Consider the following 27,841-nt stretch of genomic DNA (forward strand, 5'->3'; position numbering starts at 1 on the left):
TTATATAAAGTTAGCCTAGCTTAATATATATAATTAAGTTTAATTTACCGACTAATTAAAAATCCCTAATTCTTAAAATACTAATATAATATTTAGTTATTATAATCCTTAATTTAGCTAGTAGTAAGGTTTATATAAAGTTAATTTAAGATTTTTTTTATCTTAGCTTAGTTTATAATTAAGTTTATATATTATTAGAAGAAGCTTTACTAATATTATATATTTTTTAAAGTTTAGGCTTTTAAATTATAACTTTTAACCTTTAAAGCTTAAAATATCTTTTAATTTAAAAGGCTAACCTAATAAATAAGAACTTTAATATATATATAAAAAACTATATTATATTATATTATATAATTCCTTTTCTATATGCTTTATAAGCTAAGGCAGGCCTTAATTATATATTCTTAAACCTAGATATTATAAGTTATATAAAGAATTCTAGTAATATCTAATACTATTATACTAGCCTAATATAGGTTTAATATCTTAGCTTTATATAGCTCAAGATTAATTAAAGGTCGCGGCATCTTAATAGGTATATAAAATTTAGGAAAAAAAGATAATTAATTAAAGTATTAAGTATTAGATATAGGTAGTAGCTATCTATATAGGCGGTAAGTACTAGCGCTTACACTAAAAAAACGTTCTTGCCCTAGTGTTCGATCAGGATGCCGTACTAAGGGGCGACTGATTAAGTACCGTAAGAGCTGACGCTTTTCGGCCTATCAGGCTGCCACTCTGATGAGGTATGTATATTCCAACCAGACCTCCAGGCTAACCAACGAGTGTTCCGCATTGACTCAACAATGGTTATGCCAATCCTAATCAGGTAGATCGCTGCTCCGGTATACATGAGATTTGCCAGGCCTCCTCGCACCGCATGCCCTATAGCACCAGAGAAGAAGCAATGTTCCTAGCCATAATCGACCGTCATGACAATGTAGTATGACGGTAGTAGCTGTACGGCGGTCTACGCGTAGAACAGACGCACTCCCGCGTATAATGCCGTTGTTCCGATAGGTAGCGGGCCTGCCACTAAGACCATTGTCCATGAAAGTCGAGACAACAAGCCCCAGAGGAGTATCAAATCCACGATTGGAACATGCTCAAAATTATGGGTGTTCAGAATTATCAGCCGTTGAGATTGTTTGGAAGAAGCTGCAGGATAGCGAACGATGCGCTCGTGAAAATTCAACGCTCGCTGCGGGTGCGACGACCAAGGGAGGGTGCGCAGAACTTGGCGTCCACGCATCCGCCGCATAGAAAGGGCAGAAATAGGCTTGACAATATTCACTACCGCCGGCCTTCCGAGCTTTGACTGTGTCGAGGCATATGTTTCATCTGATTCCGTGGACGATTTTATCATCAATTTCATGGCACCATGTCACTCGGGCTAGGTGCGACCCATTGACGCCGATGATCCGGTAATCCGTGCCAGTTCGGGACACTACCACAAAGATGGTGAAGCCACTTGGTCTGATCTTATTCTGGTCTCAAATTCGTGGCATCAACAACCACGGGTGTCGTAGCTGATATCACGGCAAACTAACTTCCTGTCAGTCGCGCGTTTGAGTTGACAGTATCCATGTCAGTCAACCTCACAAGCATTAGTTACATCCTACTCAGTAAGTCCCAGAATCTGCTTTGGTATATCCGCGAAATATCTAGGCAGGCCAGTGCCGATCTTCGATGAGGATATATTTGGCTGGTGTGGTTTGAAATTGCCCAGGTCAGTTGTTGTATACGGATAATAACTCACACGTGGCCTTGGTCCACAGCAGTTCCAGTGTCAAGTCTAGTTCTCCTAAGCCTCGACTGGACACTCGATCAGGATCTATAGTAAAGCCACGGCAGAAGCAGTATCTCTCAGAGTAGTCAGCATCACGAATGCTGTGCCTGAGGATATTGTATCAAGCACTTTGCGTACGTAGAGCAATCCTAGATTGGAGCGATTCACCGTCCTCCCAAGGACGAGCAGCATGTCCGGTATGTTGGCTCGTGCCAGTAAAGCCACAGGAAGCTATAGCACGCCAAGAAAAAAAAAAAAAAAAACTCTATCAATTAAGTAAGAGACCAGGTTGATCAGAGACTATGGGGCATTGCGAATTGAATCAACCGCCGCGTAGCCTTGGGCAAGCGAGGCTGGGGAGGAAATCTCCAGCTCGATTGTGTCGCTGACATTGACAAGCCACTAATGACCGGTGTATTCGAGAACCCATGAGTATAATTGATCTTTCGCTAGGATTGACCGATCGCAGTGAGGGAAATAAAGGTCAAGGAGGGTCAGCAAAAAGAAGTGCCGAGGTAGCCGAGCTGTATCAGCCATCGCGAGTGTGTGCAAAACGGTCTAAACCACGAGGTGTAACGCTTGCTGAAAGACTCGGTCATGGCATTCGGACAGGGTGTCTTATGCTGCTGAGTGATTTCACCGGGGCACGGGAGCTAAATCTTCAGGGTTGAGCCGGCCATTGTGGTTATCTCGGGGCGGATCCCTGTTGGCGTCTTCATCTTCTCCGCACCGTACCACTCCGGTTTGGTTATCGGCCGCGGATTGATTTTCATACAAACCCTATAGAGACATGCCTCTGCGGTTGTATGCTGTGAGTGGAAATTTCATCCTGATGAAAAGAGCAAGGGTTCCTAATGTGTTGAAACCAGGGATGGGGGTAAAAACATGATCAGAGCAGCGGGTGGTTGCTGGAAATGCCGATGGGGATGCTGGGGCTCTGTGGCACCCGGCCCGGCCAGCCCCTACGAATCCAATCCTGATATGCGCCTTCGACAGGACGCATCCTCAATCCTGTGTTCTTGTGTGTGGGGTCCTAGGTTCTACCTTATCCTACTTATGCTACCTACCTATAACGAATTCCTGCCAGGCAAAGAGGAACGAGATTTCGACACGACTGCTAATAAAAACGTGGAGGCAGTTTTCTTTCATATTTATACGGATGTCGCTCGGAAATTCATCTGATCAGATTGAATGTGGTTATCGCCTGTCTGGAGGTAGCTTCTGTGCCATCTGCGGTCGTCACAAGTCCTTCGGTGGTGCCGAGATGGAACCAAGAATGCGGTCTGAACCACTGAACCTCCATATGCGGACCATATTTGTTGAAGGCGACCAAGGTCCATTTGAGCTGAGAGCTGGGGATACTTCTTGTAAAAAGGGGCCAGTGAGAATGCCAGGGTTCGCGCTCATATAAGTACGTGAGGAATAGTACCATTGTGGGTTGACCCCATGTGTGCTAATAAATTCTTTTACGTAGGGTTGGGCTTCAATGATTACCTGGAGCTGGCTGTAAGATCAATCCCTTTATGTATCTTCAATTTTTACTAGGGAAGATGAACCGCCACATGGTGCATAAATATGGGAACTGACGCAGGATAGTATGGGGTGTTTCATGCGTGAGGCCGCACTGACAACGGAGTAGAGTGAAGGCATGAAATGCCTTCCATATATCCCAGCGCTCTGCATTAGGGAAGGCATTACACATCACACTCGCCCTCCAATGCTGTTGGAAGCGAATCAATTTCCGCAATTTAAGTGTGGAGCCGAGTGCAAAGACAACCAGCGCTGTGGTGGCGTGGGCGCGCCGACCTATACCACGGAATCATTCCGTGCTAGTTCTGGATGTAGCTATGCGGTGTGGCAATGCACGATGGCCGCAATAGTCCGCCTGGCCCATTTGTTGAAATTACGCCCGAAACTTTGAGCGGATATGTAAATATCGAGGGCTTCGATCCGGCCGAGTGGGTGGGGAAGGGATATGCTATCGCCAATACGGACCTACGTGGATACCTGTGTTTCGAGAAATTTACCGAGACTCCGCAAGTGCTCTCACTATCATTACATTAATCTTATTGGACGTGGCTAACACACAATGAGATCAGTCTGCAGTCTCAGCAATATAAAGATAATGGAAAAACTGCGCATCGAAAGGTTCAATTGAGAAAGAGGTCCACCCACGGCAGAAGTGATCGGACCTGAATAAAAGGGATTTTCGATTTGTCTTGGAGGGTGTCTTTGAAGATTGATCGAGTCAGGCGAACCCCGTCCGAGTCTCACAGTTTGATTCCAATAAGTTAGGGTCCAGTCTACATTTTTCCTATCGTGTGCTTGTCACTACTAAGTAGCACTGAGCTCCGATCGATAATATATCCACCCTCTCATTCCCCGAACTGGCGGCCAAGAATAGCAATTATTAGATGTGTCCAAATGGCGACCTACTAACAAACCCTGCGAATCAGGCTGGAACTCTTTTTGCTGGGTGCCCTTGCAGCAGATGAATGTTGCCCTAGGCTAGGTTATCTCGCCTATCAAGCACGCCTCGTAAATCACGAACTTTGCCTTCCACGAGTATCTTGGCGGCACGGGAATGTGCGGTTGAGCCATTTTGTTTACAGGATCATTTCTGATCCTTCATTCATCGCCGTCGCACAACAGGTCTTAATGCAGCTTCAAGCACTGCCCGCAGTATCTTTGTCATAAGAGAGAATAACTCGCAAACGCAAAATCCTGTCTTGTTCTTGGCTTGGTCGTGTCGAAATGGACTGCGGCAACCACTTTCACCAGCTCAGTGGCGGCTCATGGCTGACGTTTGCATGAGACCAGGTCAGCCTGGAGAACGGCTGGAAGAGGCGGAAATTGATGACGAAGTCGAAGGGCACCACCAGGGACCTCAGGCCGCTGGAAAACAAATGCAAAATCTTCTCCGCACGGAGGGGGTGTGGGGTATTGGAGTGCGGGGTACGGGGTACGCGGCGTTTCAAAAGCTTGAGGTTTCTCCAGGCTTCTCTAGTAGTACTATGAAAGTTATCGCTCTTGCCATACGCAACCACGACACAAAAGTGTAGGTGTCACAATGGCACAGGAATACTCATGCGAGAAGTGCGGGTGTGTCTTTCAGCGGCGAGAACACTACAAACGCCATTATCGGACCCATACCAACGAAAAGCCTTTCAGCTGCTCGAACTGTGGGCAAAGCTTTGGTCGAATGTAAATGTTCATTTCTGCAAGGAAGGTTCGTGCCTTGCGTGACTGACGCAGTATCACAGAGATTCGCTTTCGCGCCATTACAGTACACTGCACGCCGATCAAGGGCCGAAGGCAACAACAGCAACCAATACCCGTGTTGCCCAGGCTTGCAGGGCTTGTAGCACCTCCAAGGTAAGATGTGATGGTAACCAGCCATGTCAGAAGTGCACTCGGATTGGAACGCAATGCCTGTATGGGTTAGCCGTCAATAAACGGAAGAACGGCGAGGCAGTGCCTGCCACAGTAATGCCGAAGAGGTCCAAAGTGGGTGCTGTTGGGGAGGCTTCACCCACACAATCGGCCATGGGCTCAAATCGCACCACAACCACTTCTGGGAGCGTCCCACTTCCGGAGAGCGGAATTACTTCAGGTGGAGCTAATTCAGCCGAACAGGTTCCTGGGTTGACCCATTTGGCCATTTCCACAGATGTCATTTCACTGCACAGTAGTCGTGAAATTGTCGAAGATGATCCAAACCCTAACGGTTCGGCTCCGCAATCTGTAGCCAACATTGCAGTCAACTCCACGGACTTTGACAACGCACTCAGAGAAGGCTTTGATTCTACGCTGATGTCGGGATTCCAGCTTGAGGCCGCTCTGGAAAGTATGCAAGACTTTAGCCTGCCACAAGATTTCGGGTTTTTTATGATACACATGGATCTTATGACGCTACCCTCAAGCTTTGACGCCGCTAGCGCAGCCGATTTTTATAGTCGCAGCCATTCCCCGGCGATGTGCAAGGAGGATGTGGAGATCCGGCATTACACGCCAACGGCTCCGGAGATCGATGCTCCACTCATTTTTCCCGACCTGGAGAATGTCTCGCTCGACGAGCTAGAGGGAGAGGACTATGCGCATGTTCCGGATGTGACTGTTCAGGCACGGGAAGAGACGGTCAGTCTGATCGAGGCCATGGAGCACCAGCCACACCACCCTCGATTTATTGACCTGCGGATACCTCCAAGCCACGTACTAAACGTCTGGATTCAGCTCTACTTTGAGCGCTTTCATCCTGTGTTCCCGATCCTACACCGTCCGACATTCTCGGCGAAAAGGCCTCACTGGCTCCTAGTCCTGGCTGTGGCGGCCATTGGGGCACAGTTTTCGGCTTTGAAAGATGCTTATCCCTGCGCCCGTGCACTACATGAGCTCATCCGGCGACAATCTACTTTTCTGGTCTGTCTGCTACATGCCCTCTTATTCGCTTACCCTTCTTCTGCTGACCCCAGGTGTTTTAGTGTGAACATCGGAACCAGAGGAGCCGCGACGTGTGGATGCTTCAAGTTGTCACCCTCCAGCTGCTGGGCTTTATGTTCTCTGGTGAGCGACGTGATCTTGAGATAGCAGAGCTTATACAGAGTGTCCCGATTGCGATGGCCCGTCGCAAACGGGTCATCAACGACGTACTCCCCCACGAGCGAATTGCCCGACCGGATGCCCCCTTAGATCAAATCTGGCATTTGTGGATTTTAGACGAGGAGAGGCGGCGGCTAGGGTTTGCTATATGGGTAAGGTCTCTCATTTCCTATTCAGTGTGAGACATAGGGTGTGCGAATTTAACACAAGGCCGTTCACAGCTTATTGATTCGGCTTTCTCCGGCCACTTTGAGCTGACCACCGTCTCACGCGAGGCGGAGTACCAGAACTCGCTACCTCAATGCGAGGACCGATGGAACGCCCCAACCGCGCAGAGCTGGCTGAGCCTTGCACCGGGCCTTGGTGAGTAGACCAAAGACTTCTATCTTTTCCTTTGTTGTAGAGGGAACTGCATGGCTGAGTCTCTTGTAGCCTCCGGCCGCAATCAAACCTTGATTCACATCGAAGCCAACGGCATTTGGTCATTGGTATGGGGTAAAACAGGAGTTCTAGGCAAGGAGGTCATGCTGCAGCATCATCTAGATATTGTGACACACAGAAATGTGGAGGGAGAGGAAGACAAAGCAGCGTCCAGCGACTGCAGCAGTAGTTTAGCATCCGCACGCAAGCTCCACACAGCAGAGACACTTCAAAACCTCCTCTATCACATGGAAAGCATGTGTGTGAGCGTTCCATTCGTTGAAATAAAGCCCCTCACTGTCCATCGCATTATGGCCTTGGGCGGGCTGATGCTCTTCCACTCCCCAACTGTCGTCCCGCAAGGGCCTGCCCTCAAACGCATCTACGGGCATCTAAAGGAAGAGGGTATCCAGCGGCTTTCTCTAATCTGGCAATGTGCTGCTACTGATGGGCGGCTAGCACTATACTACGCCGTGCGTATCTTCGAGCTGGCCCGAAAATTCCAAGTCGCGCATCCAACGGCAATTCTGTTCATTTACAGAGCCACGCTGATAATGTGGCTGTATTCGCTACTATCTGAGAATATACGCAGCGGGGCGTCTGAGCAGTCAGATATAGTGGGATCTAGAAATGTTGGAAGTGTGATCCTGGGAGGAACGGACTGCGTGGCGACGCTAGATATGACGGAATGGATCGAATCTGGGATCAGACTAGTTAAGGTTTCCGGTATTGGAATACTCGATCGAGCGGAGGGGAGGAAAAGGCTGCTCGATGAGGCAATTAGTTTGTTCGGCGCGATGAAATCTTGGGGTGTTGCGAAGACATATGAGCTCCTGCTCATACGGTTAAAGGTAAGAGAGGACGATGAAATACCTGCTAAATAAATTTTTCCTCCTGTACTCAACGTTGCCTTGATGGCAGGAAGCCAACACTGAATTGAAGAAACACCTGATACCCTTAAATTAACGGTTTTCCACCCCGTCCTTTTACTCGAGAATGTGATAGCCACCGCAGCAAATACTGCAGAAGATCTGCACTGCGCACAGATCTGCATTCTTTTCCCCTCGCCATTTTGTCCCGGCCATGGTTCATCCAAATGATAGCCTCGCAATAACCGCCCTGTTGTGCTGGATCATGTTGTACCGCAAGTCGCCTGGGAGATCCGCGATCGTCGCACCCCGAGTCAAAGCTGCACCAGGTACTTTCGAACCTCTTTGCGGCTGACCACGACCTGGGAGAAGAGAAAAATGTTTAATGTTGGTAGAAGGAGGAAGAGAGAAACTTTAAATCCGATGTGGAAGCGTTGGAGGCGCGGCAATCCAAGCCAGAACCGATTTCGCACATATCTAGTAACCCTGAGTCGAAGCTTAAGTAGACCGCGGTAAATCGTTCGTGCGTGAGGTATTAGGTGCCCTTTCAGTCTGACGTTGCTATGATGGTACGATGGCCGATACACGCCGCCATAGAAGTAGACTTCTCCCACAAAGCGATAGAAATTGGAAATAGCGGCCAGATTGGATGAAGATATTCACCGCGGCAAAGTTCTGACTTCCAAATAGTTCGGCGGTGGTTCGTCTTCGGACCATCTGACCCGTAGGAACCAGGTAATGACAGCAACACTCGCCAGCATCTTGATTCTCGAGCAAATGGCGGGCAATTGCTGGGACCATTCTGGGCGAGTTGCATTTGCTTTAGCATTCGAAGTTTGTCCTCCACATGTGCATATTTGGGTTGACTCTTCCCGCTTCTTGATTTGACATGATTTTACCTCGAGGACATGTCCTGCTTTGGGTGAGTGCGATGGCCGTCCCCTCGCCGGCGAGCCCAGCTGCTACGGTTAACACGTCTGGGGTATGATTGAAGGTTTTGACAGTCGTTAAGAGATTGAATTACATTATTATAAAGTGACACACCACTTTGATCCATCGGCCTCTTGATCTGCCGTTGTGGAGCCGAGGGCCTGCAGCTGGTATGTGGAGTATGTGGCACGTTATTCAGATACACTCGTCACTTTATACATCACCCGTCGCGGAATAATCCAAGGGCCTCGAGGCATCGCACTAACCGTGTCTAATCCATTCTGTGTTTCACATTGCTCTGCACATCTTAGGAAAAGCACCTCCCTCGGTAGTATTGGCTCCTTTGCACGCTTCTCACCTTGATGGCACAAAACCTCGCAAAATAGCACTGAAGTGGTTAGTTCTTGCTGTGATTAGTGAGAGGTTTCGTGGGCCTCGGCTGATGGCTCTACTTATCCTTGATTTATTAGTGATACGTGAGACTCAGAGCATTTTATGGAGTTTTTACTTTACCCTGTGTTCACAGCACATCTCCGAGGTATCGAAATTGGTGGGGCCGGGTCATGTTATTCATCGTATCATCGTGGAGCGTAGATACGCCGATGCCCGCAAGGTAAATGTTGATTACAACCGTGTATTCCGTGTTCCAAAGCCCCGTGGTGGTATTCTTCCCAGGTTATTTTCTCGGCTCCACATCTTGGTTCCACACATCAATTTGTGTTCAATGAACGGGATGGTTACACATTCAACCGATAAAGTTTGTAAACAAACGTGGCAGTGTGCAGATGCTAGAACAAGCTTGTAATAGAGAATAGGAATCAGCTTTGCTCCTCACCCGCTAAACAAGTATTGAAGCAGCTTTTATCAATGTACCTTTCTAACTTTGACCGGGCACGATGAAAAGAGACTAACAGATCAGGTGCATATCTGCACAGTGACCTCGCCCTTGTACTGGTGTCTAAGGGTTTATTGTGTTATATTTTTACCAGTGCTAGGCTCCTTAATGTTTGATGAATCCATTTTATTCGGGAGCACCCGAGGCCCAAGTGTGTACATATACGGCCCATACTCGGGCGACTACCCATTGTGCTAATCCGAGGCGCAGGAGGATAATTGAATGGAGGGGGAATACCACGTATGGAATATAGGTAGTTGATTGCTTAGTTTATTGCGTGTATTTGTTGTATTTTGTGATATAAAGAATTTATAAGCCTCTTTCAACACCAGTATGCTTATTAGAGATACTACTTTGGGCAGATGCTGTATTTAATGGTTTCACATTAAGGTTTGCCTGGCCAGCTCCCTGCAATACTGCTTCCTGGATACCCTGAGGGGTTCTCTGCTACTCATGAACAAGCCTAATATACCAGGTCTTATGTCTCTTCTATGTATATACGTTGGGCTTTAATTATACACTCTATGGCGCGCATTGTTCGTAGCTTGAACTACTTCCAACTTGCAGAACACGCAATATATTTGCAAACGGATTATATTGAAAGTAGGAACAATATGTCACCCTCACGGTGACGAACTGTTACATAGGGTAATATGCGCCTAAACTGTTATTGTGGTTTTGATTTTAGCAAGAAATAAATGCGGACCAGAAGGGTTGGGTCCTGTGTAAGCCGACGCTATACATTACCACAGCCCGCATTCTGCAACGCTGGCTTTCAATATAGTTCTCGGATTTTGCTTGTATCTAAAAAACCCGAGACCTGTATGTGCATTCAAGTAGAGATGTTCCACGGACTCAGAACCCCACCCAGTTCCCAGTTTCAGGCGGCAGTCCAAAACATCGATCTGCCGATCATGCCCAGGGAATAGAAAATAAGGTTGTGGGGTACATGTAAGATATGCGGATACCCCACCGGCATGGTAATGACCAGGGACTATAAAAGCTAGAGCTCTGCAAGGACGTAGAGTCATACCAAGGGAAAAGTTTGCACTATCAAAGATGGGTCTTCTTATTCTTGAGCCTCCGAACGCGTCAATTGTTCCTGGCACCGTCATTCTCGACCAACTGGCGGCCCATGGAAATGGAATAACCTCAAATCTGAAGCAAAGGAAATGGAATACCACCAGTGTCATTTTGGCGCCCCAGCCATCTGAAGATCCAAATGACCCTCTTAACTGGCCGAAGTGGAAACGGGGGCTTGTGTTTTATATTATCTTATTTGGTCTCATTATTCACGGAATGGTGCCAGTACTGTCTCCGTCAACCATTACCTTGTTTTCGCCCAGTTCAACGCTAACGGGTAGATTAGAGTCCGCTCCTTAATCCTGGCATTGTCCAGATATCCCAAGAACTCAACCGTCCTGTTACCGATATAGCAGAGTTAATCAGCTACATGCTTATTACATCCGGTGTCTCGGGGCTTTTCGTCTCCGCCCTTGGCCGCAAGTACGGAAAACGACCTGTTTACGTGACAGCATCAATTCTTGGTACTGTGGCTGTGATTATCGCTGAGGTAGCCACTGGATATAATGTCCTGCTTGCGTCGCGCGTCCTCCAGGGGATATCAGTGGTGGCGTACGAGTCCCTTGCCTCAGCAACTGTCGGAGACTTATACTTTGTCCACGAACGCGGATCGCAGATCGCACTGATGATTTTTATTTTGACTGGGATAGTTAACGGGGTATCAATCCTTGCAGGCGTTATTACTGCTAACCTGGGCTGGCACTATAACTTTCATATCTCCGTGCCTTTTGCCGCTCTGCAGACAATTCTTGTCATTCTCTTCGTCCCCGAGACGGTATATCGTCGAGATGTCGCTTACGAAACAGATATCGCTGGATCAATCTCCTACGCCACTGGTACTGTCATCAAAGATAGACCACTCACCGAGCCTAAGAAGGACGTGCCTATTGTTAACGACCCTAAATCTGAGCCAGATGAGATTCATATTGAACAACTGGCCGAGACCGAGCCTCGCACGCAAGCGACACGCAAGAAGACGTTCCTACAGGAGCTTCGGCTATACAATGCAGTCCTTATTGCCGACCCCCTCTGGAAACTTGTGGTAGCCTGTCCTACAATCCTTTTCAATGTCGGTGCCTCCTACCAGGTGATCATGTCCGGTGTGATTGTATCATTCAATGTCGGCATATCAATCCTTACTGGTGTCGTGTTCGCCTCGCCGCCCTATCATCTAAGCTCTGCAACCATTGGCTACATGTCCACGGGCCCACTCTTGGGCAGCATTATCGCTACTATGTTTTGTTTTGCTATCACTGGTCCGATGGTCAGGTGGCTTGCGCGGCGAAATGCAGGCATATACGAGCCAGAATTCAGCCTCCTGGGACTAATTCCAGGGTGTATACTTACGCTGGCTGGCCTTCTATCCTGGGGATATAGTGTAAATACCGCGGCATCCATATATCTAATCTGCTTTGAATGGGCGCTCATGCTGGGTGGAATGACGGTGATATCGGTTTTCGCCACCCAATATGCCCTCGACTCCTTCAGAGCAAATAGCACAGAAGTGTTTACCATGAGCATGATCTTCAAGAACATGTTTTTCTATGGGTATGGACTCCTGAATCTTCTCCTACACTTGACGTCTTCGCCGCGGAGAGTATAATCTAACAACTTAGCAGAATCACCAGGTTCATCATCCAGTGGTACACTGAGTATGGCCCTGTCCATGTGTTGGGCATCATGGCAGGAATCACAGCATTTCTTTGTCTTTTAGGTTTTCCGCTCTATGTGTTTGGGAAGCGATATCGTGACTTTTGGCAGCGGCATAATATGCTGCGCATCCTGAATCTGGAAACCGATCATCTTGGTGCGGAGGAATGAATTAATTGATCTCGGCTTTCGTGTACCAAGTGCTATTTTCTAGTACTAGGGATGGCTGTGATAGTTATACTGATACAGTTTTCATATCCAATATATGGCACTGAGATTTGGGGCATTTGCGCTGTGATACTTAGAGCACCAGAAAAGATTCGGAGCCGACCTACTTACATAACAGAGTCGAACTGTTCCAAGTCACATCATCTGGCGCATTTAACGCCAAGAGCACAGAGAAAATAAGACACTTGACTTGCTACATCGTTCCAGTATCCTTTGCATGCCATCAATACCGCCAGGGTATTCCCTATGTAGGGTGTATACTGGTACTAGTTGCGGCGGTTGTAATCTGCATGGTATGCGTTATACTCAACGAGCCATTTTCATTGAGATCTAGGTTTCACTGAGATCTAGAAAGCTTCGAGATTCACTATATCTTTACTAGGCATTAGTTCCGGTGCTCGTTAACTGGACGTTGGAATATGCTGTTCCGGTCCTATGTCAGTCGAAGTGTTATCAGCTGAGTGATTCTTCGGCCGCTATCTGGTGTCGGTGTGCAGCAACCATTGCATACGCTACGCATGGTTCCTCCTGGCTTGTCTCACCATTCGCGCGATATTATGGTATCCGAAACACAGCCGCCACCTCGGCTGGCGGGATTGCATTGCCCAAAAAGCCAGAAAGGTGACGATTGGGTAGGTGGGGTCGCGGAGATCGGCTCACTGCACGATTCGCTGGCCTTTATCGTCCCACTGCCCTACAGGCTAAATATGATATCAGACTCCGCGCCCGATAGCATAAATATGGGCCCGCATCCGCGCCTTCCGGAGTATCTACGAGCTTGGTTTTTCGTCTCCTCAGTCCCTTTCCCACCATGACTCCGAAGCGCAGAATCTGCACGAGGACATTTGGGCTCAATAATGGTATGACCAAGGACCATATGAAAGGACCGACTTAGGTATACTGACAGACGGAGGCACACACATTCCTGCAGTTGGATTAGGGACATGGCAAGGTATTTCCGCAGTGACTCAGTCCGTGCCCAAGCCCAACTGACGCAAACCAGGCTTCGGCAACGCAACCGAGACAGAAAAAATTCGAGACTCAATCATCCATGCCCTGCATAGCGGCTATCGTCTGATAGATACGGCACAGGCCTATTCCGTCGAACCAATTGTCGGCGAGGCAGTGCGCAGCTCGGGAGTACCCCGCGAGGAGATCACGGTGATCACAAAGTTCATCGGCTGTGATCCGGTGGCTGCGTTACAAAACTCACTTGATGCGCTGGGATTAGATTACGTGGATATTTTTCTAATGCATTGGCCGTGCACCTTGAGCCCGGATGGGAAACGGGGGCAAGGCATTGATAAGCCTCCGACGTTTGTGGATACTTGGAGGCTCATGGAGGGCTGTGTTGGTGAGAGGTGTCGCATGATCGGGGTGAGTAACTTTACGCAGAAGACATTAGATGCTTTATTACGGGAGACAACTACTATACCGGTGGTAAACCAGGTCGAATTGCATGCATTAAACCCGAATTTGAAGCTGGTGCCTTACTGTCAGGAGAGGGGGATACAAGTGATAAGTTGGAGGTAAGTTTTTACTGTTCATTTAACAAGTTTGTTCTCGCGTTAACTGCCCTAGCACCATGGGAGGAGGCGCAGAGTTTACTCCACGGGCTAGAGAAATCCTCACGAACCCTCTATTTCAGCAGATTGCTGCCCGCCATGAGTGCTCGACAGGAGTGGTGTCCCTTTCATGGGCAGTTCAGCGTGGTGTTATTGTTATTCCGAAAAGCAGCTCGCCGAACCGTATTGAGGAGAATATCAGGCTGGTGACTCTTAATAAACATGAAATGGAGGGCATTAACAACGCTCATCGTATCATCGGTAGGTTGCGGATTGCCGACCATATCCAAGGCATGCAGCGAGGGCCAGACGGGAAGAGTACCTTTCTAGGATGGACACTCCAGGACTTTGGATGGGAAGACGCAGAAGGTAACTGGTTGACATAGCGTGGCGAGGTGCATCTACGGCCTCCATCTAGTCGGCAAGGTTAGACATGCTCAGTCTTTAGACTGTGTCCGAAGTGGCTGACTTAGGGCCACCACCGTACCTCACAGGTCTTTCTCAAAGCAGAACAAGCAGAATAAAACAAGCAGAACAAAAGGGGCAGAGTGGGCGTGCAGGCAGGCAGTTGAGGCCTTTGTATAAAGCAGAACAATCTGAACAAAGCAGGCATTGAAGTAGGCATTGAAGCAGCGATGCAGGCAGTTAAGATCTTTATATGAAGCATCTGCTATAGAGAAATCCTAAACTTAGTAGAGTATTTAATAACGTAATTCCCGGGCGGCTGGTACGGCATCCTGATCGAACGCTAGGGCAAGAATATTTTTTTAGTGTAAGCACTAGTACTTACCGCTTATATAAATAGCTACTACTTATATCTAATACTTAATACTTTAATTAATTATCTTTTTTTTCTTAACCTTTATATACCTGTTAAGATACTATAATTTTTAATTAATCTTAATTTATATAAAGTTAAGATATTAAACTTATATTAGGCTAGTATAATAGTATTAGATATTATTAGAATTCTTTATATAATTTATAATATTTAGGTTTAAGAATATATAATTAAGGCCTGCCTTAGCTTATAGGACATGTAAAAAGGGAATTATATGATATAATATAATATAGTTTTTTATATATATATTAAAGTTCTTATCTATTAGGTTAGCTTTTTAGATTAAAAGATATTTTAAGCTTTAAAAATTAAAGGTTATAATTTAAAAGCCTAAATCTTAAAAGATATATAATATTAGCAAGGCTTTTTTTAATAATATATAAATTTAATTATAAACTAAGCTAAAATAAAAAAAGTCTTAAATTAATTTTATATAAATCTTGCTACTAGCTAAATTAAGGATTATAATAATTAAATATTATATTAGTATTTTAAGAATTAGGGATTTTTAATTAGTCGGTAAATTAAACTTAATTATATATATTAAGCTAGGCTAACTTTATATAAGGGATTATTTATTCTTTATATATAAGTAGCTTATCCTAGCTATTATATAATAATATTTATAAGATTTCTAATATTATTATAAAGCTTATATTATTCCTAGACCTAACTTTATATAATTAATTAATAAATATCTTAAGCTTACTTTATATAATATAAAAATATATATAACTATTAATACTTATTCTTACTATATTATATAGGTTTATATTAGTATTAGCTCTTATATAGTAATTAATATATTTTAGTAATTTTTAATACCTTAAATATTACCTAGTAGTAGCTACAGCTTATATAATTAGATTAAAAAACTAAAATAATCTTATTAACTAAGGCACAGCACAAGCTTTAGTAGTTTCTTTATTTTAAAATTAATATTTAAAACTATTATTTATATAATATAAGTATAGTAAATTAATAAATTAAGGTATAGTAGCTTTAATTAACCTGGGGGCTTATATTCTAATATTATATATATACTTCTCTAACTCTTATATACAAAGACTAATAATATTAAGAATACTTTTATATACTTTAGTATAAGAGCAAGTTTTTTATAAATTAGCTAAGTAATTAAATTATTTTATATATAGTTTATATACCTCTTCTCTAGGTATAAATTATATCTTTTATATAAATATAAAATTAGTATTAAATCTAGAGTTAGGTAAATTATTTATACTTAATTCTAGGTAAGCTATAAATATACTACTATTACTTATTTAATAATATATAAAATAAAGGTATTAGCTTTAATATAAATTTATTTAAGTAGTTTTAAGATAATATTAAAGATTAGAGTAAGTTTTAATACCTTTATTTATACTCTTACTAATTATATAATAGATAGTAATTAATACTTATTTTTAATATATATAATTAGACTTAAAATTAGCTATTATAATTTTTTTATAATCTTTAATAGCCTTTTATATAGCTTTTATCTAGGGATTATACTCTAATACTATTTTATATAGTATATCTTAATTTTTAAGCCTAGATTTAAGTATATATTAAGACTAGGTCTTAATTAATTCTTTAATTATCTTAACTACTAACTAGGGTATTTAATTAGGACTTATATATAAATCCTAATAAAAATAAGGAGTTAGAGCTTATATAAGAAGCTAAAATAAAATATAACCTTAACTAAATAAATAAGCTAGTAGATTAGTATAATAAATTTTATTATTTTCTTACTACTAGTTTGCCTGTATAAAAGATATATATCCTACTATTATATATTCTAAAAATATAGAAAAAAATTATCAGGTAAGAACTCCTTTCTATTTATTTCTTAATCTATTATCTAGAATATCTTATACAAAGCTAAAACCTATTCCTAATAAAATAAAAGTACTAGATCTTACTTTTTCTTTCTTATCTACTTTACTAAATCCTTAAAAATTTACTTATATCTTTATTTCTCTACTTTTAAAGGGATGATTTGGCTATTATACTAGTTAATTAAAGTAATATTAATAGAAATCTATTACTTATATTAAAGCCCTTTAACTAAGTAAGGGTACAAAAATATCCTATAGCTTTTACCTCCTATAATAAATAATAATTAATATTACTCCTAAAACTATTAGCTACTCTTTATTATATATATTTAAATAACCTTTTAAACTTAAGGTTATTAATCTAATCTTAATCTTTACTTAAGTATAATAATAATATATATTTAGCCTGTGCCTATTAACTTATATAAGTATTATATCTAAATATATCTTCTCCTAAATCTTCTTTAGGAACTATATATATATATAAGTAATAATTATAAGATACTTTCTATCTTACCTATTAAGTAAATAATATTAATCTTATTTTTTTTTAAAAATTATATAATAAGTCTTAATTAGCTATTAACCTTCTTCTATACTTTAATTCTAAAAAAGGGATTTATATAGTGATTTAGAGGATTATTTATAAGTTTTTTTTATTTAAAAAAGAAATACTAAAATAGAGAAGGCTTAAAAAAGCTAAATTATTTATATAAGAGCTAAATATTAAGTTAAAGCTAGAAATAGTATTTTTTATATAAAAAAGTATTTATTCTCTATTATATTAAAGGCTTAAGAGCTAGAGATTAAGCTAGAACTATAAATAGAATCCTTTATATAAAAAAAAGTATTTATTTATAAGGGCTAAGGATTAGAATATATAAAAAAATAAAAAGCCTAAGAAGACTTAGGAATTTTTAGAGAATCTTAATATAAAGGTAGCAAAAAATATAGTAGAGATTAATAACTTATCTTAGGCTTAGGAGAGAAAGAAAGAAATAAGAAAAAAAAAAGGAAGAAGAAGAAGAGAAGGATATTACTTATTATATAAGAAGGTACTAACTAATTTAACCTAAGGATATTAAACGCTCTGCTAAGTTTAGGATCCTTATATAACAGGCAGATACTTCAACGCCTGCTTTAACGCCTGCTTCAACGCCTGCTTCAACGCCTGCCTGCTTGTTTCGTTCTGCTTGTTTCGTTCTGCTTGTTTCGTTCTGCTTGTTTCGTTCTGCTTGTTTCGTTCTGCTTGTTTCGTTCTGCTTGTTTTGTTCTGCTTATTCTGCTTTATATAAAGGCCTTAATACCTAACTACTTTATAAATATTATTAAGATAAAAATAAAAAGAAAATAAATAAAAAAGATATTTTTTACTAAGTATAGATAGTTAGCTTCGTACGAAGGCCTTAGTAAGAGACTTTAGCGAGGTTATTACGTAGCTATAACTAAGTAATATAATACTAAAGTAAGGTTTTCTTCTCTTCTTTTTTTCCTTCTTCTTTTTTCTTCCTTACTACTATCTACCTTATTACTATAGCGTACGTTTATTTATTCTCTTTTATTTAGTATTTATTTCTTATCTAGGAAAGGCACTAGCTAATCTTTATATACTAGTAATAATTTTTACACGTCTCTTATATAAGAAAGGTAGGTAAAACTATCCCTAGTATATTTATACTTCTAGGAACTAGTAAGTATTCTTTCTCTCTCTAATTCTTAATTATTATAAGAGGCATGCTAATAGCTTTATACAGGAACTAGTATATCTTTTTCTTACTTTTATTTTATATACTTTTATTCTATTTTATATATTTCTATTTTTTATAATATTAGCTAATAGCTTTATTTATATAAAAACTTATTAATTAGAATAGTATTAAGCTAGCCTAGCTAGAGATAAACCTAGGTACCTTTTTTAAAAGTTTATATATATAAACTCTTTAGGGTTAACTACTTCTGCTCCTTATTAGGGGTTAATAGCTTACTTACTTTTATTATAACTATATATAAAGGCAAATCCTTTCCCTTCCAGGGCGTTCTATAAGAATTATACGTGGCAGTATTAATACAGAATAAATAAGGATATATTAGCCTTTATATATTAATACCTTATTAATTATATCTTAGGGGGAATAGTTAAGTATATTATATTCTAAGTACTAAAAAAATAATAAGCTCCGTCTCTTTACTAAATATATATACTTACTAGGAATATTTAGTAAAGTATATACTAATTATAAGTAGCCTAATCACACTATTTAGTATTTTATATAAGATTATTTTTAGAGGACTTAAGCGCATGTAACTAGGGGTTAACCTTAGGAGGATATAAAGTAATTAATTTAAGGAATAGCTAGAAATCTAATTAACTTAGACCTAGAAAATAGGGATAAGAAAAACCTAATTAACTTAGGTTAGTTTATATCTATATCTTATACTCCCGGGCAGGCGTTTTAGGTATTAGGCGTTTTAGGTGTTAGGCGCTTAGGTATTTTATTTTACCTAGTTATATAGGCTATATATAATACCTAAGTATTAACTTGTATCTTTATATAATATTTAGGATAAGTAGCTATATAGTAAAACCAAGCAAGTTAGGTAGTTAAGTTTATAGCTGGCAGAATACTAGCACTTACACCAAAAAAACGTTCTTGCCCTAGCGTTCGATCAGGATGCCGTACCTTAGCCTCTTGGCTGAGGATTCCAGCGCCTTGAAGGATAGAATACCACAACATTGGCAGAACGGGAGCGAGAACATAGAAAAAAAAGCCACTGAAGTGCGAGGAGAGGAAAAATCAGTAAAGGATACGACACTTTAACTGTCGCATCGAAACGGCGAGAGGTCTCCTGGGAAGCGATAATGGAATTTCTCGCGACCGCTATTATGATACCTGCTCTTCTTAATTGCACAGTGCCTATTATATGGTGAATTCATTAGCCTTCGCTCGGATGGGTATGTAGTCAGCAACCTGCTCTTCCGTGCATAACACCAACTCATCAGACTTAGTTCTGTTCCACGAAGCTTGATGTTCTGTTAGTTGTCTGCACAGTGTCTCCTGTACTAAGTGCTATTGTCATCAAACTCTAATGAAAAAACAGACCTAGGATACTATCTTTCTTATAAACAAACAGCCTTCCCTCCTCAACCTCTCATCCTACAATTTAATGCCTACTAGCTCTCACTTCTATTACACCGCCCCTTCTACAATTCTCTTTTGGTCACCGTCTGCTCGGCCTCACGAGCCAAGTGCATCCTATCCGGTGCTGCCCTCCTCGAAACCCGCCTCTAGTTCTACAAGCACCCGCGCCTGCGTTCATACCGCTAGCTTTTATTGGGTCTAGCAATCTTTATGCCTTACACGGGGCCACTGCGGTGGCCCCGTGTCTCTTCGATCGCCCCGATACCGATCCCGATACACCCAGCCTCGACTTTGAGCAACGACAAGCATATGTTGATGCCGCAGTAAAACGCCTCAATGGCTTGCATCCCATGAGCCATAATCTGTTTGAAGGCTTCACCGGTCCTGCGCCATTTGAGGTATGAATCTTGTTGTACGTGATGCAACAATATCTAACACGAGGTACAGAAACCCCTTTTCACTCGACCAACCGCAATCCCCGCTTGTCGCCAATAACTTTGCATCGACCTTCGATGGCTGGATTGACGGTACCCAGTGGATGAACCCAGAGTCGATCGATTGGGTAAGTGCATGATAATCATTGCCTTTCTTCAAGAGTCCTCTTTACTAAACTGTTGCTCGCCCCACTAATAAGACATGGACGATAATCTTGCTACGGTACGGCATCCTGATCAAACGCTCGTGTAAAAACGTTTTTTGGTGTCAGCGCCTGGATCTCTTTCAATATAATAATTTTGAAGTACCTTTAAAGTTCTTGCTAAGATAATAAAGAGTACTAGTTTTTTCTAGATAATATAAATAAATAATATAAATAATAATTTGAATATTTATTCTTTAAGAATAGTATAGTATAGAGACATTATACTATTATATAGCTTTCTCAAAAGCTCTATATTTTATACTAAGTTTCTTAGCATTATACTAAAAGTCCTAATTCTACAAAGAATAGTAAAATCTAAAGGCAGTAAATATACTTACCCTACGGGTGGCAGAAACTAAAATACTAGGAAGGTATTTATTGATATATAATATAGATATCTTACTTATTTAATAAATTCCTTATTTTATTGTATTATATATATTTTACTACTTATATAGATTTAAAATATAGTTGAATATTAGTGTATCTACTTATTCTAAGGCTATATACTCTATAAAAGGTAATAAATAAGTTTGAAACTTTGTACTTAGATTAGATATACTTGTGAGTAGTACTAGCGCTTACACTAAAAAAAACGTTCTTGCCCTAGCGTTCGATTAGGATGCCTTACTACCGAGACGGTCTAGGCTCCCATCGAATCGTTCACTCCGGCATTATCCGACTATAGTTAAGATATCTCAGTCACAAATTATAATTCCCATAATTATACCACATTTACTGAACCCAGGCAAATTAGCTAAAGGCAGGCAGAGCGTTGGCGGAGCGAAAGTCAGTGAGTCGACTATGAAAAGGGCAGAACTTCTTCCAGGACTTTGTCCACGTCGTATCCGTAAAGCCACGACTGGACCTGTGGGCAAGTCCAACGACTTGGAAAGGGCGCCTCAGGGTCTTTGCCAAGCTGTGATAGGAAGACCTCGTCACGAACCTCTTGCTCCGGGCCATCTGGCATATGGAAGGCATCTCGCTTCGTAGTTGTTAGCTAGGAAAAACAAAAACAAAAACAAAAACAAAAAAATAAAGAATAAAAAATAAAAATATCTTAATAACTTCGATTCGAAAGGGAGGCGAAGTGGGGTTGGGGGTCCGGCGAACCTGCTTGAAAGTCTCTCTAACGATATCATCACCGCGGCTTTTGCGAAGCTGCTCATAGACGATCAGCGCTTTTGGTACCTGATCCATCCTTTGAAGATTCTCGAGAAGCCTTCCAAGAATGGCACCGTCCTCGATCGCGGAGTTTGCGCCCTGCGCCAGGTACGGCAGCATGGGGTGGCATGCATCTCCTCTGTGGTATGTCAGCTCGCTGGTTTCATTCTCGAAGGTCAGTTCGTTAAACTTACATAAGAACAAGATTTGACTTGTCATTCACGCAATGGTCAAGCTCACGCCCTACATAGAACATCAGACGCCCATCAAGTGCATGATTGAAGGGTTGTATGCCATATCATACTGTGCATCAACTTCCATTTGTCTACCCCTTCGACGATATCGAGAAATCTGTTGAGAATCGGATCCCAGTCCTTGAATAATGATCTCATTTCGTCAACAGATCCTCGATCCCTTTTCACCCCCTCCGGAAGATCGTCAGGGACTAGCAAGACAATATTATACATCTTGCCGCCGCGAAGCGAGTATCCGACAGCATGCGCTGATGGGCCGATCCAGAAGTGAACAGACGGCTCGCTCACCCATTTCCTAAGCTCGCTATCGGTTATCTGGTCGATTTCGAGAACCACTCTGTATGCCAGGTCCCCTGTTGGGAGCGGCGGCTCATCTTCACGAAGGTAGCATTCTCGGCATTTTGACCAGAGTCCATCCGCAGCGATAATGAGATCTGCGCAAGCCATCATGTTCGAGTTTGTGATCACAGCAGTTTTTTCAAAATCCACTAGCTCAACCCTCTCGCCAAACTGGAATTTGACACCCACCTCTTGTGCTCGTTCGTAGAGGGCTAGCTGGAGGTCGACCCGGTGGAGGTCAACAAAGGGTGCGCGATATCGCGACTGCATTTTCTCATCGAAATTCCGTTCCAGGGCCAGAATTTGACCAGTGTAACGGTGGACCGCTAGGTATGAGGGTACTGCGGCAGATTTCCACAGTCTGGATGGCAGCTGCCATTCTTGTAGTATTCGGCTGGCGTTTGGCGTGATCTGCAGACCTGCACCGATCTAATGCGAGGTTGAAAAGTTATCATCAGCACAGGAGCTAAGTGCGTCGCGGCTCACATACTTCTGCGAGTTCTTTGGCTGACTCAAACACTGTAATCCGATGTCCTGCCAGAGCACAGGAGATCGAAGCTGCAAGTCCACTAAGACCGGCCCCAACGATAATAATATCCAGGCAAACCGGGCGATGCCAAAATTTTTCTTCACTTTGAAGCCCCATTTTCTTGAATTCTAATGACTGGCTCGGTTGAGTTCCGTCTGGAAGAGTATTTATTGACCCCTGCACATATCTTGCCTTCGGTAGCTTACCCGCGCGAGCTCGCGCGACCATCGTCTCTTGGATCGGCTTGAGTGGGATAAGAATATATTCTCTAGAAGTTGATAAAAGCACTCGAAGAGCCCGTGGATTGTCCAGTCCAAGTGCCTCGTTTGCGATTATCACATTTTGCAAATGTCAAAAACCTAGTATCTTACACTCGGCCGCCGGAAGAAAAAGGTGAAAACAACAAGCAGACCACAGAACCAGAACCAAAGATCATCCCGTTTTAGCAAGATGCCAGCGCCTGTCCAACACGGCCTTGAGCCGATAAACCCCCCACAAATCGGTGAAAAGGGTTACGTGGGGTTCAAGCCACGCAAAGAGATCCTTCCCGCAGGTTGGAGTCAGACCGTCAACGGACACGAAACCCGCCCGCTGCCTACCGATATCCTGGTGGAGCACGACTTCGCTGTCAAAGTGCGCGATGGAGTTACTCTATACATGGATATTTACCGCCCACCATCCTCCGATTCAGAGGGAAATACGAGAGTCCCCGCCATCGTGGCCTGGAGTCCATTCGGCAAGAAATATAACGGGATCATGAAGATGGCCTCATTTCCATATAACATGGGTGTACCGCCTGGTTGTTTGAGCGGGCTCGAACGCTTCGAGGGTCCTGATCCTGCGGAGTTCGTCCCTAAGGGATACGCCATTGTGAATGTGGATGCCCGGGGCGCTGGTGTCTCGGAGGGGTCTGTGGTTATCATGGGCTCACAGGAGGCCGAAGATGGATACGATGTGATTGAGGCCCTCGCTCAACAGCACTGGTGTACCGGAGATATAGGGATGGCAGGGAACTCCCATCTAGGGATCATTCAGTGGTTTATCGCCGCATTACAGCCGCCGCATCTTAAAGCTATTGCCCCTTGGGAAGCTCTTAGTGATCTGTATCGAGAACAGTTTGTGCGTGGCGGAATTTTCGACTGTGGTATGTTTGATCGCATAACTATGCAGAATATCCAGGGGTACCATGGTATCGAATCGCACAAGGAGATGTACCGGAGGTCTCCACTCCAGGGGCCATATTGGAAGGATAAACGAGTTGATTTAAGCAAGGTTGAAGTGCCTACTTACCTCTGCGGGTCTTACTCATCCAATGTGCATACAATGGGCTCCATAAGGGGCTGGTTGCAGATTGGCAGTAAGGAGAAATGGCTCCGTTGGGACCCCTACCAGGAATGGTTCGATCTGTGGGTGCAGCCTGAGTCCAGAGAGGAACTGTTGGCATTCTTTGATAAGTATCTGAAAGGGCTGGATAATGGCTGGGAAAAGACACCGCGGGTCCGCATGTCAGTGCTTCGATTCGGCGACAACGAGCCACACCACTACATGGTTGAGGACGACTTTCCGATTCCTCGTACTGATTATAAAGAGCATTTCCTCCATGCCGATGGAACACTCCAGCCAGTTCCTGCTGCCGCCGAGGCTGTGATTTCGTACAGTTCTGAAGATAGAACAGGAGCCTCAGCTGGTGACGGTCAATACGAATTCGCTTCGTTCAAGCTCACATTCAAGGAAACAACACGACTCGTCGGCCTCCCCAAGGCGATCCTCTACATGTCGTGTCCAGACCATGACGACCTCACCGTGTACATTCTGCTCCGCAAACTCGACAGTTCCGGCAAGGAAATGATCAACCTCAATATCCCTTGGAAATACGCACCTGTGTCAAGTATGAGTGAAGTCGACCCTAAAGACTTGCACAACCTTCCCTTTTACAAAGGACCGCTCGGTATCCTGCGCGCAGCGCGCCGCCACATTGATTGGAGCCAGAGCATGCATCCACAGTATCCCTTTCACACCCATGATCGTGAGGAAAAAATCGCCCCCGGAGAGATAGTGGAGTTGGAAATCGGGATCTGGGCTATCGGAATCGAATTCGAAAAAGGCGAGACGCTTAGTCTGCAGATCTCCGGCCAGTATCCGATTTTTAAAAGTTTCCCGATGGATCCGAAGCTGAAGCCCCAAAATGAGAAGAACGTGGGAATGCATCAGGTGCACATGGGTGGGAGGTATGCTAGTCGGGTTATCTTGCCTCACGTGTGAAGGGGGGAACAAGTAAGACGCGATGTATAACAAGCTAGATGAATGAATAAGACAATCCACCGGAGTTGCGGTTGCACGAACCAAGGAATGTGAGAGAACTGTTAGATCTGTGTGAAAGTAATCAAGCTCTGAGTAGTTTGTACCTGCTGCAAAGTCTCGACGTCTTCGTTAGTCTTGGTCACCAGCATCTTCTGTCACGGACCACGCTGCGCAGACTCCGCGTGGCCACGTGACGCCTTGGCACCTTATTGTATATACAGATGAGGTACTAACAGATTCCTTCCTCCCCTCTTCACGCTTGTCATTCTATTGAATCGACTGTATTTCTTTCCTGTTTTGGTCCTCTCATCTTCCTTGGATACTTTGGTCTTATTGGGCAGCCTTTAGCGAACTAGTCATAATTAGGGTTGAGCTTAGTTAAACTAGATAAGGCTAAGTATCCTATATAGAGAATACCCATAAAGTAGTTTATATAGGTATATTACTATTCTAAAGATAACTTTAAAATTGATAATTTATATTAATTATAAACAATAGGTAAGACTAGATATAGTAGTAATAAATATTCTTAGATATTCTTTATCCTAACTATTATCCTGATTATTAACCCTGGTAGTAATATAATCTAATAGTCCTTAATAACTATCTTCCTAACTACTATACCCTATAGTAATCCTTATAATAGTTTTATATAACTTATAGCTTATTTTAGCTTCCTTTTACTTATCTAGTAGTTTATTATTAAAGTATATCTATTCTAAAATAATAGTTACTACCCTATAACTATTATCCCCTCTTAATAGTAGTCCTTTTCTAGGGAATAATTTTTTATAAACTACTATCCTTCTAGGACTCCTATCCTTTTTAAATTATTATTCCCTTATAACCATAGTCCTAATTAACTTATTATCCTTTTTTCCTAGCTATCCTTCCTAGGATAGCTGGCCTTGTTTCTGCCTCATGACCCTGCCTTGTTAGGTTCTTAACAGTAATCTTCTATAAGCTTATAATAAAACTCAAATTGCTTAATCCTTTTTTTAAACAGCTGTTTATCTAACTAGTATAAAAACTAGTTATAATTAACATTAAGCTTAATTAAAGTAGACAAGGCTAAGTATCCTATATATAAAATATTTAAAAAGTAATTTCTATAAGTATATTACTATTTCTAAAGATAACTCTAAATAATAGTATAATATCAATTATAAAGAATAGGTAGGACTAAATAAAATAATAAGAAATATTCTCAAATTTTTTTTATCTATATATTATCTCTTTACTATTTTATAGTCTGCCTAATAAAGATAAGAAAGATAAAAGTAGAAGTAGCTATTATAATATTTATAAATTACTTAAGGTTAGCTAATACTATTATAAAGCTAGGAAATAAGTAAGGTATTACTTATATGATAAAGTAAGTAATACAAGGCAAGGAATTAATAAAAAAAATATATTTACGATTTAGTTTAGTACACAAGGTTAAAAAAGGAAAAAGAGAAGAGAAAGTTTAAAGAAAAAGTCTTATATAAATATTATTCCTTTTAAAAGTAAGATAAAGTTAAACTTTACTTATATAGTTACTTAATAGAGGTACTTAAGTAAACTTTATACTTATATATATATATATTTATAAATATATACTGCCTTTATAAAGCTATACTTTATTTTGATACTAATTTTCTACCATGCTTTAATACCTGTAAGTATTTTATAGAATCCTTACTCAGGGTAAATTTTATTTTATCTAGAAATTACTAGTTAAGATTTATAAAGCTATACTAATTATGAAGGCTAATTATAAAGAATATTCAGCATAACCTCATTATTCATAAAGAATAAAAGTTTATTATAAAGATAATTCTATATATTACTATCTAGTAGTTAATTACTTATAATAAGATTTTTTCCCTTCCTATAAAAGTGTTTCCCCTTATAATAAGGTTTAACTAGTTATATAGGGTTTTTACTAGTACTTGTTAAGTATATATCTAGTCTAGATAATAGGAATTCCTAGCCTGAGAGATTAAGGCCTGTAAGAAGGGAGGATAACTATAAGAATATATTAATATCCTGCTAGTACTAACTTAGCTATAGGCTACCTATACTTATACTAACTTTAGAATCCTTATAAAATAAGATTCTGAACCTTAGTATTAATCTATATTATTTATATAATGCTTGAAAACAGCCTTATTTCCTTATTAAGCCTCTAATTCCTGAATATACTGATTCAACCAAGCACCTGAGAAACCCCTTTCTCACATAGAGTTTATATAAAAAATAAGATTCATATAGTTATCTTCCTGCGTTATTTAACTTATTCCATGTAGCCCCTAAATATTGAAATTTTGAAATACTTTTTAAGATATATAGTAATTAGCTAAAGTCTTTTATACATAAATATTAAGGCCTAAGCTATACTATAAGAGAGACTGTTACGGAAGGGCAGACCTCTCTGCGTCTTCCTAACCCTGGTAACCTCTTGTAAGCTCGCAACGCTTGACTTAACATACTTAATCCTTCCTCCTAATAGCTTCACGTCTAACTAGTATAAAGACTAGTTATAGTTAGGGTTAAGCTTAGTCAAAGTAGGCAAGGCCAAGTATCCCACGTATAGAATACCTGTAGAGTAGTTTATACGAGTGTGTCGCTGTTCTAAAGGTAACTCTAAGATAATAATTTATATTAATCACGAAGAATAAGTAAGACTAGATACAGTAGTAATAAACGTCCTTAAATATCCTTCGCGTCGTATACTATCCCGTATACCTTTCCAAGGTATACTAAGTAG

General features: G+C 41.7%; 5 protein-coding genes across 5 annotated transcripts; 4 read left to right on the plus strand and 1 right to left on the minus strand.

The window, feature by feature from the left end:
• Nucleotides 1-4,862: 4,862 nt before the first annotated feature.
• Nucleotides 4,863-7,695, plus strand: BJY04DRAFT_225901 (transcription factor domain-containing protein; the record flags this gene model as incomplete). The annotated part of the gene is made up of 5 exons (XM_073718292.1): nucleotides 4,863-4,996; nucleotides 5,056-6,211; nucleotides 6,274-6,543; nucleotides 6,613-6,754; nucleotides 6,824-7,695. 5 exons carry the CDS (start codon nucleotides 4,863-4,865, stop codon nucleotides 7,693-7,695), a joined length of 2,574 nt encoding a protein of 857 aa, XP_073564306.1.
• A 2,869-nt stretch (nucleotides 7,696-10,564) lies between these two features.
• BJY04DRAFT_225902 (major facilitator superfamily domain-containing protein) lies at nucleotides 10,565-12,409 on the plus strand (the record flags this gene model as incomplete). Its single annotated transcript, XM_073718293.1, has 3 exons — nucleotides 10,565-10,807; nucleotides 10,875-12,136; nucleotides 12,208-12,409. The coding sequence occupies 3 exons, from the start codon at nucleotides 10,565-10,567 to the stop codon at nucleotides 12,407-12,409; spliced, it is 1,707 nt and encodes a 568-aa protein (XP_073564307.1).
• Nucleotides 12,410-13,218: 809 nt separating this feature from the next.
• On the plus strand, nucleotides 13,219-14,711 carry BJY04DRAFT_203814 (aldo/keto reductase). Its single transcript, XM_073713394.1, has 5 exons — nucleotides 13,219-13,326; nucleotides 13,380-13,418; nucleotides 13,470-13,995; nucleotides 14,048-14,457; nucleotides 14,526-14,711. Exons 1-4 carry the CDS (start codon nucleotides 13,278-13,280, stop codon nucleotides 14,415-14,417), a joined length of 984 nt encoding a protein of 327 aa, XP_073564308.1. The 5' UTR covers nucleotides 13,219-13,277; the 3' UTR covers nucleotides 14,418-14,457; nucleotides 14,526-14,711.
• Nucleotides 14,712-21,304: 6,593 nt separating this feature from the next.
• BJY04DRAFT_225903 (FAD binding domain protein) lies at nucleotides 21,305-22,905 on the minus strand (the record flags this gene model as incomplete). The annotated part of the gene is made up of 5 exons (XM_073718294.1): nucleotides 21,305-21,487; nucleotides 21,616-21,805; nucleotides 21,861-21,909; nucleotides 21,971-22,688; nucleotides 22,750-22,905. The coding sequence occupies 5 exons, from the start codon at nucleotides 22,903-22,905 to the stop codon at nucleotides 21,305-21,307; spliced, it is 1,296 nt and encodes a 431-aa protein (XP_073564309.1).
• A 333-nt stretch (nucleotides 22,906-23,238) lies between these two features.
• BJY04DRAFT_225905 (CocE/NonD family hydrolase) lies at nucleotides 23,239-25,168 on the plus strand (the record flags this gene model as incomplete). The annotated part of the gene is made up of 1 exon (XM_073718295.1): nucleotides 23,239-25,168. One exon carries the CDS (start codon nucleotides 23,239-23,241, stop codon nucleotides 25,048-25,050), a length of 1,812 nt encoding a protein of 603 aa, XP_073564310.1. The 3' UTR covers nucleotides 25,051-25,168.
• Between the last annotated feature and the right edge of the window lie 2,673 nt (nucleotides 25,169-27,841).

The sequence above is a fragment of the Aspergillus karnatakaensis genome (genome assembly GCF_047715665.1).
Source record: "Aspergillus karnatakaensis strain CBS 102800 unplaced genomic scaffold BJY04scaffold_107, whole genome shotgun sequence".
Classification (NCBI taxonomy): Eukaryota; Fungi; Ascomycota; class Eurotiomycetes; order Eurotiales; family Aspergillaceae; genus Aspergillus; species Aspergillus karnatakaensis.

Excerpts from the sequence above, each read along its gene's own strand:
- BJY04DRAFT_203814 (XM_073713394.1), top strand. The coding sequence starts at position 13,278 with ATGACTCCGAAGCGCAGAATCTGCACGAGGACATTTGGGCTCAATAAT. Across the intron at positions 13,419-13,469 it reads TGGATTAGGGACATGGCAAG|GCTTCGGCAACGCAACCGAG; the intron begins GTATTTCCGCAG and ends GACGCAAACCAG. Across the intron at positions 13,996-14,047 it reads ATACAAGTGATAAGTTGGAG|CACCATGGGAGGAGGCGCAG; the intron begins GTAAGTTTTTAC and ends TAACTGCCCTAG.